The sequence below is a fragment of the Pipistrellus kuhlii genome, unplaced genomic scaffold (assembly GCF_014108245.1).
Source record: "Pipistrellus kuhlii isolate mPipKuh1 unplaced genomic scaffold, mPipKuh1.p scaffold_m20_p_4, whole genome shotgun sequence".
Classification (NCBI taxonomy): Eukaryota; Metazoa; Chordata; class Mammalia; order Chiroptera; family Vespertilionidae; genus Pipistrellus; species Pipistrellus kuhlii.
The window spans coordinates 89,957,225-89,973,051 of record NW_023425540.1 but is presented as its reverse complement, the minus strand read 5'-3'; the positions used below and the strand labels follow the sequence as shown (position 1 = coordinate 89,973,051).

The 15,827-nt window shown below is 43.6% G+C and overlaps 2 protein-coding genes across 11 annotated transcripts in view; both read left to right on the top strand.

The window, feature by feature from the left end:
- Window positions 1–9,919: 9,919 nt before the first annotated feature.
- ZNF263 (zinc finger protein 263) lies at window positions 9,920–14,318 on the top strand. The gene is given in 4 exon segments (XM_045571364.1): window positions 9,920–11,766; window positions 13,343–13,523; window positions 13,976–14,103; window positions 14,105–14,318. Coding segments are annotated over 4 exon segments (864 nt in total). The 5' UTR covers window positions 9,920–11,379; the 3' UTR covers window positions 14,273–14,318.
- ZNF75A (zinc finger protein 75a) overlaps window positions 11,629–15,827 on the top strand; it is a 53,535-nt gene continuing 49,336 nt past the window's right edge. For 7 of the 10 annotated variants that reach the window (XM_045571353.1, XM_045571354.1, XM_045571356.1 and 4 more), the window contains exon 1: window positions 11,629–11,766. The gene's annotated coding sequence lies outside the window, so the exon portion shown is untranslated. Of the gene's footprint in view, window positions 11,767–13,393; window positions 13,524–14,338; window positions 14,465–15,827 lie in introns of those variants that run through there. The other 3 variants (XM_045571352.1, XM_045571350.1, XM_036409841.2) reach the window with 3 other exon arrangements.

The window sequence follows — 15,827 nt, the reverse complement described above, 5'->3', positions numbered from 1 at the left end:
TAGATTGTATTCACATTCGTGATAGTCTGGGGGCCACCTTTTTACTTAAATCCTTGTCATCCATCTGGAGCATTCTCCTGCCTGCCACACTTGCCAGTTAGAAACTATAACAACTTAAATGACTATCACCATGTACCAGCTTAGTAAGTTGTGGTGAATTTATTCCATGAATTGCACAGCATCCATTGAAAACAATGCAGTGATATTAGTGTGCAAAGGTGGTCAATATATAGTAAAAGAGCAGGTTTACAGTACAATGTGACAGTATAATCTCATGTATATAAATAATAGAAAAACATTCTAAAAGAAATAACATGGCAACTTCTAGAGAGTAGAATTGGGGTAAGGGTTGTGCTTTTCCCTCTTATGCTCTCTATATTTTTTTCAATTAGTATTTAAACATTTTATGGCCCATGAAACATAATCTGTGAATACATTTTCAGTGTAAAATAAGGCAAAACAGAAAATACAGCAAGAATGTTAGAGTACTTTAAGACTTTCATGTTTTACTCACTATTATTATAACAAAAACTTAAGAAAAACTTAATTGCCTGGCTGGTGTTGCTCAGTGGTTGAGCATCAACCTACGAACCAGGAGGTCAGGGTTTGATTCCTGGTCAGGGAACATGCTTGGGTTGTGAGCTCTTATGCTATTACTCAAATTAATGTCTAGATCAGTGGTTCTCAACTTTGGTTGCACATTAGAAATATCTGAGGATCGTTGAAACCGGTTTGGCTCAGTGGATAGAGGGTCGGCCTGTGGACTGAGGGGTCCCAGGTTCAATTAAGTCAAAGGCATGTACCTTGGTTGTGGGCACATTCCCAATGTGGGGTGTGCAGAAGGCAGCTGATCATGTTTCTCTCTCATCGATGTTTCTAACTCTCTATCCCTCTCCCTTCCTCTCTGTGGAAAATCAATAAAATATATTTAAAAAAGAAAAAGAAAAAAAGAAATATCTGAGGATCTTTGGAAAATCCTGATGCCAAGACCAAATATATCAGAATCTCTAGCCCAGCCTGCATGGCTCAGTGGTTGAGCATTGACCTATGAACTAGGAGGTCAGGGTTCGATTCCAAGTCAGGGCACATGCCCAGGTTGTGGGCTTGATCCCCAGTAGGGGCGTTCGGGAGGCAGCTAATCAATAATTCTCTCTCATCATTGATATTTCTATCTATCCCTCTCTGAAATCAATTTTTAAAAATATGTTGTTGTTGTTTGAAGAATCTCTAGGGGGTGAAACCTACATGCTATTATTTTGTGTTCCCTCAAAATGCCTCATGTAATGGTATTAGGAGGTGGACCCTTTGGGAATTGGCTTGCCACAAAGGTGGAGCCCTCGTGAATGGTATTAATCTTCTTATAAGAGACCCCATAGAGCTCCCTACCCCTTCCGCTATGTGAGGGAGAACACAGAGACTGGCAGTCTGCATTCTGTAAGAAAGCTCTCACCTAACCATTCTGGCACTCTGATCTTGGAATTTCAATAACCAATACCGTGAAAAACAAACACCTGCTGTTAATAAGGTACCCAGACTGTGATATGTTGTTATAGCAGCCCTAATAGACTAAGACACCAGTCATCAGAACTGTTTGTTTTTTTGTTAATCCTCGCCTGAGAATATATTTTTTTATTGACTTCGGAAGGAGGGGAAGAGAGAAAGAGAGAGAAATATTGATGTGAAAGAGACACACCATTGGTTGCCTCCTGAATGTGCCCTTATTGGACCAGGAATTGAACTTGCAACGCTTTGGTGCATGGGCTGATGCTTTGACCACTGAGCAACATCAGCCAGGGCTAAGCATCAAAACTTTTTAAAGCATCAAAGGTGATTCCAATATGCACAGAGCTGAGAATCAATGGTTCAGGGGTGGGGAATAATCTGGCTCTTGGGCTGTATAAATTCCTCGAAATCATTTGGTCTGGCCCTGCCAATTAATGTTTGACCAAATATAGCAGGCTGCTTTTTAAGTTGGTAATTTTGTATGCTTCTTGAATGATGTTATAAAGATAAAAAATTTCCTCGCCCCTGGAGATTGTGAGTAAACTGCTCTAGCACTAGTTTTCACTTTAGGGAGAAAAATCTCAACATCTCAGTTGTTAAAACACTCAGATTTGGGGGCTGGTTAAACTGACTGTAAGTGTTAAGAAGGGGCCAAGAGGTGCGCTCTCCTTCCCACCTCCTCCCCTCCCCCCCAATTGCTCATCTTTATAGAGAGGACTCGGAGAGAGAGAAAGCAGAGTCAGGCCAGGAGGCTGAAGATTAAGCATTAGTTGATTCGGAGATTATTCAGCCCAGAGCACTAGGTTAGAAATAAAGATCAATAATTATCTTGATCTTTAGGATGGTTTTTCAGGAATGTGAAGGTGACTGCAAGTGCAGGAGGGAAAGCAGAGTCTCTCAATCCCCACTGTATTGTGAGCTCCTTGGGAGCTGATTCAGTCTATTCCCTCATTTCTTCGATTTCAGTCTACACAACATCCTCATCACACTGTGAAAGAATTCATGGAGATTCTGGAAGGTCACAATTGCAAAAATTGTAATATGACCCCTTTGCTTTCAAGAAGACAAACTATGGCATCTTAGGAGGACTATCTTAGCTAGGGATGAGTTCTTTCCTAGGTCCTTTAGCCTCCTATTTTTACTGCATTAAGTAGCTAAGCAGCCATTAACAACTGCTTTACAAAACATGTAGAATAGTGGTTGTTTTTAAAAACTTTTAACAGATAAGAGGAAGTCAAAACAAAACAAAAACCCAGGAGACAAAAATGGGAAGCAACTCAAACTTTTCTCACTTCCCCTTCACTTAAGCATGAAGGATGCTTCCAAACATACAAAAGTACTTGAGAAGCCAAGGCTATTTTAGATTTGTTGTTTTATAAATAGAGCCCTTGTTTCCTAGAGCTTTTTACAATATTTAAACAAGTCTACCAGAAAAATCTAAATAGACTTTCAGAGCCGAAATAAAAAATGAATTTCATTTCTAATCAATACAGTTAAAAATTTTAATAAATTTTCTTGACCAGATTAATCAGTTGATCAACTCTTGGCTCAAAGATGAAGTAAGTTAAAAACAGCAATGAGCCAAAACCGGTTTGGCTCAGTGAATAGAGTGTCGGCCTGCAGACTGAAAGGTCCTGGGTTCGATTCCGGTCAGGGGCATGTACCTTGGTTGCAGGCACATTCCCAGTAGGGGGTGTGCAAGAGGCAGCTGATCAATGACTCTCTCTCTTTGATGTTTCTAACTCTCTATCCCTCTCTCTTCCTCTCTGTAAAAAATAAATAAAATATATATATATTTAAAATAAAATAAAACAAATATATTTCACTTGATCTTTATAATACTTATAAGGGCAGCACTGTTTTTTGCCCCTTTCAAAATACTCGGTATAGTATACTGAGTCTATCTATTGCAATGTTCTATGTTCCTAGTTGCTAAGAGCTATTTTATATTTCTTGACTCAATGCTATGAGCACTTATTAATGTGTAATATGTACAGGGCACTTTGTGGGATGAAGATATGAATATAGATGTTCTCTACCCTGTAATACTCCAGTTGTGTGTGATGATGTAGCATAAGGGCAGAGAAAAACACAGGTCATAGTATGATTGCAACTGACCTGCCTAGCTAAGGTGAACTGTGTTAAGTGCTGAAAACGAGGCCCAAACAAAGCACTGGCGACCCAGAAGAAAGTTATTCTGACTTAGGGTGGAAGGGGAAGGAATCACATGCAGTGCTTATTGCCACGTTCAGGGCCTGCATCATGAAGGTTTTTTTGTTGCTATTTTGTTTTGCTTTGGTTTCTCTTCTCAGCATAGTTTCTCAGAGATGGAACTGCTCGATCAAAGAGGAGCAACATTTTAAGATTCTTCAAACACACTGTCAAATTGATTTCCATAAAATGTAGTAAATTCCTAGGATCTCCCCTGTGTGGAGGCATTGGTGTCTATCAAGGTCTGAGAAGGTAGCTTTTCCCACAGTCAGGGCACTTACAAATTTCCTCTTCTAAATTAATCCTCTGTTGCTCAATATGTTTAACAGTGACGCGCTCCTCTAGGTTGAAGTTCTCCAGGCTCTCTTTGTAGAGTGGTTATGATGATCTTCTCTAGAAGCTTTGCTAAATCTGGGGATTTCCACATTGATTTTGTAAACATTTTTTGTTGTTGTTGTTAATCCTCACCTGAGGATATTTTTCCATTGATTTTGAGAGAGAGTAGAAGAGAGGGGGAGAGACAGACAGAGAGAAACATTGGTGTGAGAGAGACACATCAATTGGTTGCCTTCCGCATGCACCCTGACCAGGGTCAGGGATCAAGCCTGCAACCGAGGTACGTGCCCTTGACCAGAATTGAACCAGGGCCTTTCAGTCCGAGGGCCAATACTCTATCCACTGAGCCAAACTTGCTAGGGCTTATAAACATTTTTAGTAAAACAAACCATGAACAGCATTCTCCTCTAAATGAACAATGAATGGATGCAGTTTCCAGTTTTTTCTGCTGTGATTTGAGAAAAGAAATATTAATTGAACATGTTACCCTGTTCCAAGGGTAAAGAGTTGTTAAACCAATAATGGGATCATAGAAACTTAATGTCGAACCCAAAGGTTTTACTCCAATTAAGGCTGATTTTTTCTTTTCTTTCTTCCCTCGTATCCAATGAACACTCACTTATTTCAAAGACAAATAATTGTTTCATTTACTGAAAATCCTGCAATCCCTTTATCCATGTGATATTTCTGTGCTTCACTGGGAAGCTCAGGCCAGGATGTGGTACTGGAAATTGAGGTCATAAGAAAGACTGGAAGGGTAATATTTAGATCACCATCAGTTTTGCCTGAATTCAAGCTGATTTCTGGGTCAGACAGCCTTTATATCTATCTCCTTTTCAGGATTATTTTACCTGGAGCCTCTTGCTAGGCAGTTTTTCAATATTAAAACAAAACCAAAATGAGGGGAAAACTCCTTTTGTGCTTAATTTAAGGCTATTGTGCTTTCATAGAAGAGGAGTGAATTCTATGTTAAAGTAATGCACTAAATTAGTCTTACATTGTTTCTTTTTTCAAAATTTTTTATTTAAAAAAACATTTTTTAAGCCAAAATCGGTTTGGCTCAGTGGATAGAGCATCAGTCTGCGGACTGAAGGGTCCCAGGTTCAATTCCGGTCAAGGGCATGTACCTTGGTTGCGGGCACATCCCCAGTAGGGGGTGTGCAAGAGGCAGTTGATCGATGATTCTCTCACATCAATGTTTCTAACACTCTATCCCTCTCTCTTCCTCTCTGTAAAAAAAATCAATAATATATTAAAAACAATTTTTAAAATTGATTTCAGAGAGGAAGGGAGAGGGAGATATAGAAACATCAATAATGAGAGAGAATCATTGACCAGCTGCCTCCTGCACACCCCACACAAGGGATTGAGCCTGCAACCCAGACATGTGCCCTGACCAGTTACTGAAACATGACCTCCTGGTTCATAGGTCAATGCTCAACCACTGAGCCACTATGGCCAGACAATGTTTTTAATATTTTGACAATAGAATTATCTAAGTTAGGTTACTGGATTCCAAAGAAAGATAAAGGTAAAAGAGAGTTTTGGAATTATGTTCTGGATAATTTCAATTAAGAGATTTTCAAATAAAAATTGATATCTGGCCCTAGTTGGTTTGGCCCAGTAGATAGAGCATCGGCCTGCAGACGGAAGGGGCCCGGTTTTGATTTTGGTGAAGGGCCTGAATTGTGGGCTCAATCCCCAGTTGAGGTCGTGCAGGAGGCAGCCAATCAATGCTTCTCTCTCACTGATGTTTTTTTTTTTTTTTTTAATATATTTTATTGATTTTGTACAGAGAGGAAGGGAGAGAGATAGAGAGTTAGAAACATTGATGAGAGAGAGTCATCAATCAGCTGCCTCTTGCACACCCCCTACTGGGGATATGCCCGCAACCAAGGTACATGCCCTTGACCGGAATCGAACCCGGGACCCTTCAGTCCCCAAGCCGATGCTCTATCCATTGAGCCAAACCGGTCTCGGCTCTCACTGATGTTTCTATCTCTCTCACCCTCTCCCTTCCTCTCTGAAATCAATAAAAATTTTAAAAGTAAAATTATTTTTAAAAAGTTTTTAAAAATTGATATCTGAACTGGGTTATATGTTTTTTTTAGCTGGAGTCTTGGAATCAATGAAAACAACTACCTAACAGGGTTTCTAGCAATCTAATGACAATTAGTAAAATTTTCTCCAGCTCAGTTTTGCTCCATGTCCTATCATTCCTTCCCTCACTGAGACCAGTTATGGTTTACACCCTTTTCATGTGTCCCTTTCTCCTCCCTCCACTTCTCAGACAAAGTTTAGTGGACTGCAATAACACGTGGGTTGGTAAATAGTGATTTAAGATTCAAACAGAGAAAAATGTTTCAATATCAATATTAACAAACAATATTAATGCAAGTTAGTTTGGTTGATGTTAATGTGAAGACAAACTTAAATTCCAAAACATTTTATTAAAATATAGGAAGTGATGCAAAATGCCTTATTTGATATCGGGTCTAGTAATAATTAATGTCGTTTTTAAACATTCGTTTAAAATCTTGCTTGGCGTTGACTTGTATTGACATAACCTTCAAACACGTGGTATCTACAGAACGTGTGAAGTGCAATTAACAAGTTTTGCTTGAAAAAGTTTGTGTTTGGTTTGGTTTTTGTTGCAAAACTAGGGCTAAGAAGATGGCGGATGAAGAGCATATTCGGCACTGCATGCTTTACGAGTTCCAATTAGGAAGAAAAGCAAATGAGGCTGCAAAAAACATCTGTAGTGCTCTTGGTCAAGATGCAGTTAGCGCCAGAAAATGCCAGCGTTGGTTTGAGAAATTTCGCGAGGGAAATTTTTCGTTAGATGACAAGAGTGGTCGAGGCCGTGTGTCCAATTTTGATCAAGAAGCTCTTCAAGCTCTTTTGGTGCAAAAGCCTCAAATTACCCAACAAGAGCTTGCGACAACTTTAAATTGTTCACAAAAAACGATTTCCAATCAATTGCGTGCACTTGGCAAAATCCAAAAGTTTGGAAAATGGGTTCCTCATGAGTTGACCGACAACAACCGTAATCAAAGAGTCACAATTTGCAGTTCGCTCCTCTCTCGTCAAAACCGTTTGCCGTTTTTAGAGCAAATTGTTACCAGAGATGAAGAATGGGTGCTGTATGTTAATTTGAAAAGGCGGCCTCAATGGTTGGACAAAAATGAGGCTCCGCAGCCCACGCCAAAACCTGACTTGCATGCGAAAAAAGTGATGTGTGTTTGGTGGAATTTTAAAGGAATTCTTCATTATGAACTTTTACCATCTAACCAAACCATTACAAGTGCAGTGTATAGTGCCCAATTGGAAAGGTTAGCCCAAGCTTTAAGAGAAAAAGAACCCGCGCTGATTAATCGGAAGGGCGTAATTCTTCACCACACTAACGCATGACCGCATACTGCAAGAATCACTGCTGAAAAACTGCGCCAGTTGGAATGGGAAGTTCTCCCTCAACCTGCATATTCTCCTGATATTGCCCTTTCCGATTACCATTTGTTTTGTTCTTTGCAAAACTTTATTCTTGGAAAAAAATTTAATAATGAAGAATGCCTCAAAAATGCATTGACCGAATTTTTTGCATCAAAATCACAAGAATTTTACAACAGAGGGATTAAAATGCTTCCTGAGCGGTGGGCACAAGTAGTAGAAAACAACGGCAACTATATTGTTGATTAAATTTTGTTGTATTGTTTAAATAAATTCGATTTTAAAAAGGTATTAGAAAACATTAATTATTACTAGACCTAATATTTTCATGAAGAAAATGCAATCATTTCCGATTAGTAAAAATAAATGAATTTCAAATGAAATGCCAATTATAGTCACTATTTTGTTTATGATTGGATTTCAAAGTTAAGAGTTGAATCAAAGAGTAATATGGTGCACTTAAAAATAAATGCTAAGCCGTAGATCACAGGAAAGCTGTAGTCTAGTAAACTGGGGAGAAACCAAAATTGGGGGGAGAAGCAAATAGCTAAGGCTTAAGGTGGCAGAAGCCTGAAGGTCAGACTATCCTAAGGTGAGCAGCATTTCAGAAAGATAGGAACTGCTAGCCGAGACTGGTTTGGCTCAATGGATAGAGCGTCGGCTTGGGGACTGAAGGGTCCCGGGTTCGATTCCGGTCAAGGGCATGTACCTTGGTTGCAGGCATGTCCCCAATAGGGGGTGTGCAAGAGGCAGCTGATCGATGACTCTCTCTCATCGATGTTTCTAACTCTCTTTCTTTCTCCCTTCCTCTCTGTACAAAATCAATAAAATATATTTTAAAAAAAAGAAAAAAAGATAGGAACTGCTCATTGGTCTGTTCCCCTGTCAAAGAGAACAGACTTGAAAGTCTTAATACTAGGTTTCATCAAATGTCAATTTGAAAACCAGGCACAGACAACTGCCCACCTGAGTATAAGGGAATATATAAGACCTGGGTAGACTAAAAGCAGCTCTAGAGACAGACTCTAGCGCTTATGAGAACTAAGACCAGGATTGGTAGGGGTTCTTTATCTGAAATTCAAATTTGTTTTTATTTGTAATAGTCAAGGAGCCACCTACAGCTGAGGGCAAGAAAGTAGAATCAATACAGAGTAGTAAGGGAGGCATACTTACCTCCCTTAACTTTTCACCAAAGCCCTAAAGGAGTGGCTTGTAATCTTTTTGGTGGTTTTAAGAACTTAACGTCATAGATCATATCCTAGAAAATATGCATACATGTGCAATTTTGTATACAATATAAAAAGGTTTACAGAATTTCTAAATCTATCTACTCTACCTTCTAGAACTTCATTGACTAATATGGTAGCCACAAGGTAGCACTTAGCAACACTAGCTGCAATTTAAATACTCAAAAGATAATATCTCATCAAGTTCTATTGGACAGTGCTGCTCTAGAATTTCATGAACCTGAGGTTAAGAACTTCTGTCCTAAATGAACCCCTATACCCCACTCCCAAATACCAGCTATTTTCTGTCTGAATACAGATGGGCCTCAAAGAGCTGGCCGATGGATATTAAAAGTAATTCTGAGTAACTCTGAAAGCCCATCTAGCTTTAAGTACCCATTAATAACCTGAAGTCAAAGGAACTTACACAGCAAATGATTCATCTTTAATTCCTATGTGTAGTTTTGCAAACATTCCCATACACATTCTACAATAATCATCCAAGTGACATATATATATATATATATATATATATATATATATATATATGCCTTTATTGATTTCAGAGAGGAAGGAAGAGGGATAGATAGAAACATCAATGATGAGAATCATTGATCGGCTGCCTCCTGCCCATCAAGCCCGCAACCCTGGCATGTGCCCTTGACCAGAATCAAACCCAGCACCTTCAATATGCAGGCATACGCTCTATCCACTGAGCCAAACCGGCTAGGGCACAGCTAATTTTTTTTAACTTTTATTGTAACTAAGTGCTAGGTGCCATTCTAAGCATCCTATATGTTAGCTTACTTAATCTTCATCCAATGTTATACAGTGGGTATAGAATTATCCAAAACTGACAAGGGGACTGAGGTTTGGGACTTAACAAGGTTTAATAATTTGTTTGAGATACCAGAGTAAATGCCAGAGAACTGTTCATAAGGTTAGAATCGATAGTCACTCTGAAACTTGAGAATGGTCTTAAAGGTCTCTGAGGTCACATGGTTTTTTTAAATGGACCTATACCTGCAAGCGCACTGAGGCCTCTGGATCTGCATTTGCAACAACAGTTTGTGGACCTGACTTTTTCCCCGGAGTGGAATAAGAAAATAAAATATACTCCATAACTTTTCTCTGCATCCTCATATCCTTTACCATCATGTCGCTGTAACTTCACCAACAGATTAGCTGTGTGATCCTGGGCAAGTGACTTACTGACACTTGGTGCCGTTATTTGGAACATGCACATAATAGTGTATACTTCCTCCAGTTTTGTGTGTTGTGAGTCTCCCGCTGCATGTAAGCAGGCACTAATAAACGGCACTGGTTGTCACGATTCGATCTCCTGAGCCCACGGGTCAGACGGTTGCTGGAGGGAATGGAGAAGCGGGACGACCCTGGAACATAGCTGGGCCACCCTCCCCTCACTGGCGCAAAGCACCCAACTGCTCGGCCAGAAAAACAACCCTACGGGTTAGCTTCCATTCACCTCTCACCACGAAAGTTCACGGCAGAGCTAGGGGGAGACAGGATCCCGCCTCTGCAGGGCTGGAGAGTGAAGGACACGTTCAGACAAGTTTAAAATCCGTTTTAAAACAGGAAGCCGGTGGTGCAGGGCCGGTCCCTAGCGGCCTTCCAGGCCATCCAGCCCCCCAAAACTGGACGCCGGACGGTCGGGTGACCACCGCAGGTTACCATCCCCGATCCCCCAGGACCGCGGGGTCGGTGCGGTCACCTGCAGCACCGCTGACCGCACCTCCCGGAAGGCCCCGCGGGGACGCCGACCTAGGCGGGGCAAGCTCGCTTCCGGGCTTCCCCGAGGTGCCGCCGAGCTGGCTCGGTGACACCGCTCGGGAGCCTCCGGGTCGATGGCTCCCCCTCCTGCAACCCTAAACTATTGGAGCGGGTGGGGACCGTCTTTAATCCGCTGTGACTAGGAAATGCCTCTCACACTTGGCTAATGGGTGAAGAATTTCTGGGGAGGGAGGATGTTAACAATTCAGATTTCCGAGCCACCCTGACACTCTGACGCACTGAATCTCGCGTGGCTCGAAGGTTTGTATCTTAGTAAGCTTCCCGCGGTATTCTGACCCAGAATACCGCCAGTCATGCCCGTTTTAGGACCATTTTTTTTACAAATCTGTTTGGCGAACACATCCTGTCCCTTGGCCAACCCCAGGAACCTCTCAGGGTTTCAGGGCTTGTCGGGTGGCTCCGCCTCTCGTCTAGAATTGGCCCCTCGCGCGCCCCATCCCGGCAGATGAATCTCCCTTCCTGGTTGGTCGGCGTTGACTCCGCGGCAAGATCTGGACCAATGGGCGCTGCAGTTCGCAGAACGTGACCTGGGGGTTGGTCCCCAGCTGGCGCCGTTGGCTGTGGACGCCTAACTCTCGCGCTGAGACTTCCGGCGGGGGAGCGGAGCGCCGAGTTCTGCGTGAGTTCGCGACGCGGCGAAAAGCGCTGCGCCCTGGTCCTTCCCTAGGGAGGGCTGGGCCGACGGCTGGCGCGGCGGCTCCTGGGTCCCACTGAGGGGCGAGGACGCCGGAAGTGGCTGCTCTACGGCCGGGACCTGAAGCCGGCCATCCCCGTGAGAAACTGGGAGCCCCTTTCCAGGCGGGCACAGCTGGTTTCCCGGGTAGGGCGCTCCGAGGGCCTGACGATGGCGTCGGGCCCGGGCTCCCAGGATCGGGAAGGGCTCCTCATAGTGAAACTGGAGGAGGACTGCGCTTGGAGCCAGGAGCTGCTCCCGCCAGACCCGGGGCCCAGCCCGGAGGCCTCCCACCTGCTCTTCAGACGGTTCCGCTTCCAAGAGGCCGCTGGGCCCCGGGAAGCCCTCAGCCGGCTCCAGGAACTTTGCCATGGGTGGCTGCGGCCTGAGATGCGCACCAAGGAGCAGATCCTGGAGCTGCTGGTGCTGGAGCAGTTTCTAATCATCCTGCCTCAGGAGATCCAGAGCAGGGTGCAGGAGCTGCATCCGGAGAGCGGCGAGGAAGCAGTGACCCTTGTAGAAGATATGCAGAGAGAGCTTGGGAAGCTGAGGCAACAGGTGAGAAAAAGAGCTGTTGTATCTGCGGTTTGTTGGACCCTATGACTGGGGCAGCGTGCCGGCCCACTTCCCTGTTTACTTGGTTTCCCTTAATAGTCCTCAAATGGGCCAGAGGCCTTTTTGTAGTTCAGTCAGGAACAGTTAGTTATCTTCCAGGTTTTACCCGGTGGACAGAGAGAGTAGTGAAGAGGGTCCTATTTCCATATGGAGGCAGTGTCTCTGCATTATTGGGAGCCCCAAACTTAATTTGCAGGGTTTAAATCAAAACTCGTTTCATACTAGCATTGTGACTTCAGGCAAGTTAAACTTAAAAAAAAATATATATATATATATATATATATATATATATATTTATATATATATATATAATAATTATTATTATTATTATTATTATTGATTTCAGAGAGAAAGGGAAAGGAAGAGAGAGCCAGAAACATCAATGATGAGAAAGAATCATTGATTGGCTGCTTCCTGCATACCCCACATTGGGGATGGAGCCCAGAACCCCGGCTTGTGCGCTTGACTGGACTCGAACCTGGGACCCTTGAGTCCGCAGGCCAATGTTCTGTCCACTGAGCCAAACCGGCTAGGGCAAATTAACCTTTTTATTAGTCTCAGAAATGCCACTGGTAAAGTGTGAATAGTGGAATACCTTTCTAGTGTTGCTTTTAGGGTTAGAGGGAGAGAAGTATGTAGTGTGTCCCCTCCCCTCCAAATTCTTGCAACACGCCGTTTGAAAATCGCTGCTTTAAACAGTCCCACTACTTTTTGAATCTCACATCAGTATTTTTTATTTTGCCTGGTGAAAGCACTCAAGCAAGTTGTTACAATCAGACATACGTTTTTTTGTGTTTTTTTTAATTGATTTTGGAGAGAGAGAAAGGGAGTGCGGGGAAAGGGAGAGAACGTCAATTTGCTCTTCCACTTATTTATGCCTTCGTTGGTTGATTCTTGTATGTGCCCTGACTGGGGATGGAACCAGAAACCCTGGCATATTGGGATGACACTCCAACCCAGAGGTCTCGCCAACCTTTCTGACCTCAACGGACCACTGGTGCTCCAACCAACTGAGGCATCTGGCCAGGGCCATGCAGTTTAGATCAGACTACTGGTTTATAGTTAGTGCGTAGTAGCTATTAGCTCTTGTTATATTAGGGTCAGCAGTCTGGTCTCCTGTACAGAGCTGGGTGGGAGTGAATTGTGCACTTTGTCACTGAGACTCTGAGCGCACTTATACCCCCAGAGACACCCAAGTATAACTTATCCAGTAGTGAGTGAGGAATGGAAGCATCTAGAAAAGGTAGGGGAACGCAAGAGGGAGTGAGGTGTGTCCAGAGGAGCTACATGGGCAGGTGTGCTCAAGGAGTAGACTCTTCTCCCCCCACCAACACTCCATCCCCACTTTCTCTCATGCACTTGGGATCAGAAAAACCTGTAGTGGAAACCATCCTTTTCTCTAGCTGGGTCCAACGGTATGTACCAGTGGTTCACTGTTGAAGGCTTGCCAGAGTTCTGTACTAATTTCCCTTCCTGTGGGACCCTGTTGTGATGATGAGTAATGTGGGTTGGTTCCCAGGTCACAAACCATGGGCGGGGAACAGAAGTGCTTTTGGAGGAGCCTTTGTCTCTGGAAACAGCACGAAAGTCACCGAGCTTCAAGCTGGAGCCAATGGAGACTGAGCGAAGCCCTGGTCCCAGGCTGCAGGAGCTGCTAGGCCCCAGCCCTAAAAGGGACCCCCAGGCTGTAAAGGAGAGGGGTGAGGAACAGTTACCTGGGTAGGTGGGAGGGAGGAGGGTCTGGATTTGCCTTTGACAGCAGGATGAAGCACCTGTGCCAGGGAGAGGGAATTTCTGGTTCAGGGTTCCCAGAATGGAGTGAAAGACGTAGAAGTGGTGGTTGGGTTCTTCTGGAAGTGGGAGGAGGGAGGGAGATTTCTTTGCTCTTTTGCTTGCAGAACAGAGACATTTAGAGCTAATGAATGATTGAGGGCTTGAATGCTGTAGACAGACTAGTGATATTTCTTAATCCTACCCCTGCATTTAGGATGTCATTTTGGATGTAGCTTAATTGTGCTTCTCTTGCTTTCTTTTGTTCAGTGTTCAGTCCTCAGAGCAGAGACTGGGTGGTGGGGAATGGATACTGTGTAATAATCCTTGGGTTACCAAGAATTAGGAATGCCATTCTCATCATGATTTCTGTCACCTTCAGCATTATCTGCTCCCTGGCTTTCTCTCTTTCCTCCCGAAGGAAACATGGAAGACAAGATGACTGGGCCCCAGGTGATGTGGAAGTTCCCAATATCTTCCCTCAGCACACACACGTCCCCATACACACTGTGTTGCTCTTGTGGTGGTGGGGTCCTTTGGTCACTTGGAGAGGATTCTTTCTTCCTCACCAATGTGTGTCCCCTATTTTCTTTAGATGCCTCCACCTCACCTCACTCCTAGGCCTCACCTCACTCCCCATGAAATGTGTTCTGGGCACTCCCGGGTTTTGCCCCTTTAACCTTTGACTTTGCTTGAATTGTTCTTGGTGCCTCAGGGGCTAAAGGAGATCTTGTACTGTTTCAGTTGCCTGAGAGCTTAGAGGACGTGGCTATGTACATCTCCCAGGAGGAGTGGGGGCATCAGGAGCCTAGTAAGAGGGCCCTCTCCAGGGACACGGTGCAGGAGAGTTATGAGAATGTGGACTCACTGGGTAAGGACTTCTTTTCTAGGGATGAAGACTGAGCCATTTCTGACCAGGTTCCTGTGTCTTAGCCACTCACTTCCCTTATTCTAAAAGTAGAGGCCTGTTGCACCAATTTGTGCACCAGTGGGGGTCCCTCAGCCTGACCTGTGGGATCGGCCAAAACCGGCTCTCCAACATCCCCTGAGGGGTCCCAGATTGCAAGAGGGCACAAGCCAGGTCGAGGAACCCCACCGGTGCACAATCTGGGCTGGAGAGGGACGTGGGAGGTTGGCCAGCCGGGGAGGGACCGTGGGAGGACTCTAGGGCAAGTCTGGCCCATCTCACTCAGTCTCAATCAGCTAGACCCCACCAGTAAGCTAACCTACCATTTGGAGTGTCTGTCCCATGGTGGTCAGTGCACGTCATAGTGAGCGGTTGAGTGGCTTTAGCATATCCTTAGCATATTATGCTTTGATTGGTTGAACAGATGACCAGACACTTAGCATATTAGGCTTTTATTATAAAGATCCCCCGGAGCTAGGATCAGTTAAAAACAGCTAGGATCAGTTAAACATCTTCTAAGTGTCAACATTTGGCACACTTAAAGGCCCCAGCTGCCAGAGCTGAAGGCAAAGAGTCTGAGCTATAATGGTTTTCTCAGGGCAGAGCAAATCAAATCCAGTGACTGACCCCCTTCCATGCATGACACCTTTCAGTGTCCTAGGATGCTATGGAACTATAAAGTTCTTGATGACTTGCATTTTTGAAATCCTTATTCTTCTGATCCCACTTGTGTTTTCTATACTTCATTAGCATTTCTAGGCCCTTCCCCAGAGACACAAATTTCAGGGGCAGTGGCACCAGCATTCCAGTTTAGCAGCTCTCCCAGCCCTTAAAAATTCAGGAAGTAGGGAGGACCTTATGGAAATTTGGAAATGATGTATACCATAGGGCCTCGGGTTACACTGGAGATTCGTTCCCACAGTGCAACGTAACGTGATTTTCACTGTAAGTCAGAACCCACCTGCATAAGCACCTACATCACTCACATGGAGCAGTACACAGCAGTAATGAAGTGAAACAGTTAACCAAATTTAAAAGGTAGATAACAATTTCTCACCTTTACTTGTGGTAAATAAATAATAAAAAACATAAAGCACCTATGTATATACGTCGAAATGACGGACTTTTTTTTTTTTTTTTTTTATAAATGGGAGATGGTGATGTAACCATGAAACAACATACATCGAGTCCGAGGTAACCCGAGGACTGTCTGTATTCAAAACTGGAGCTAAATAAATCAAGCATAAATTAAGGTGCATATGTGTGTTGACCTATTATGCAGAGATTTTAAATGAGGCCTATGAAATATGACCAAAAAAGAAAAAAC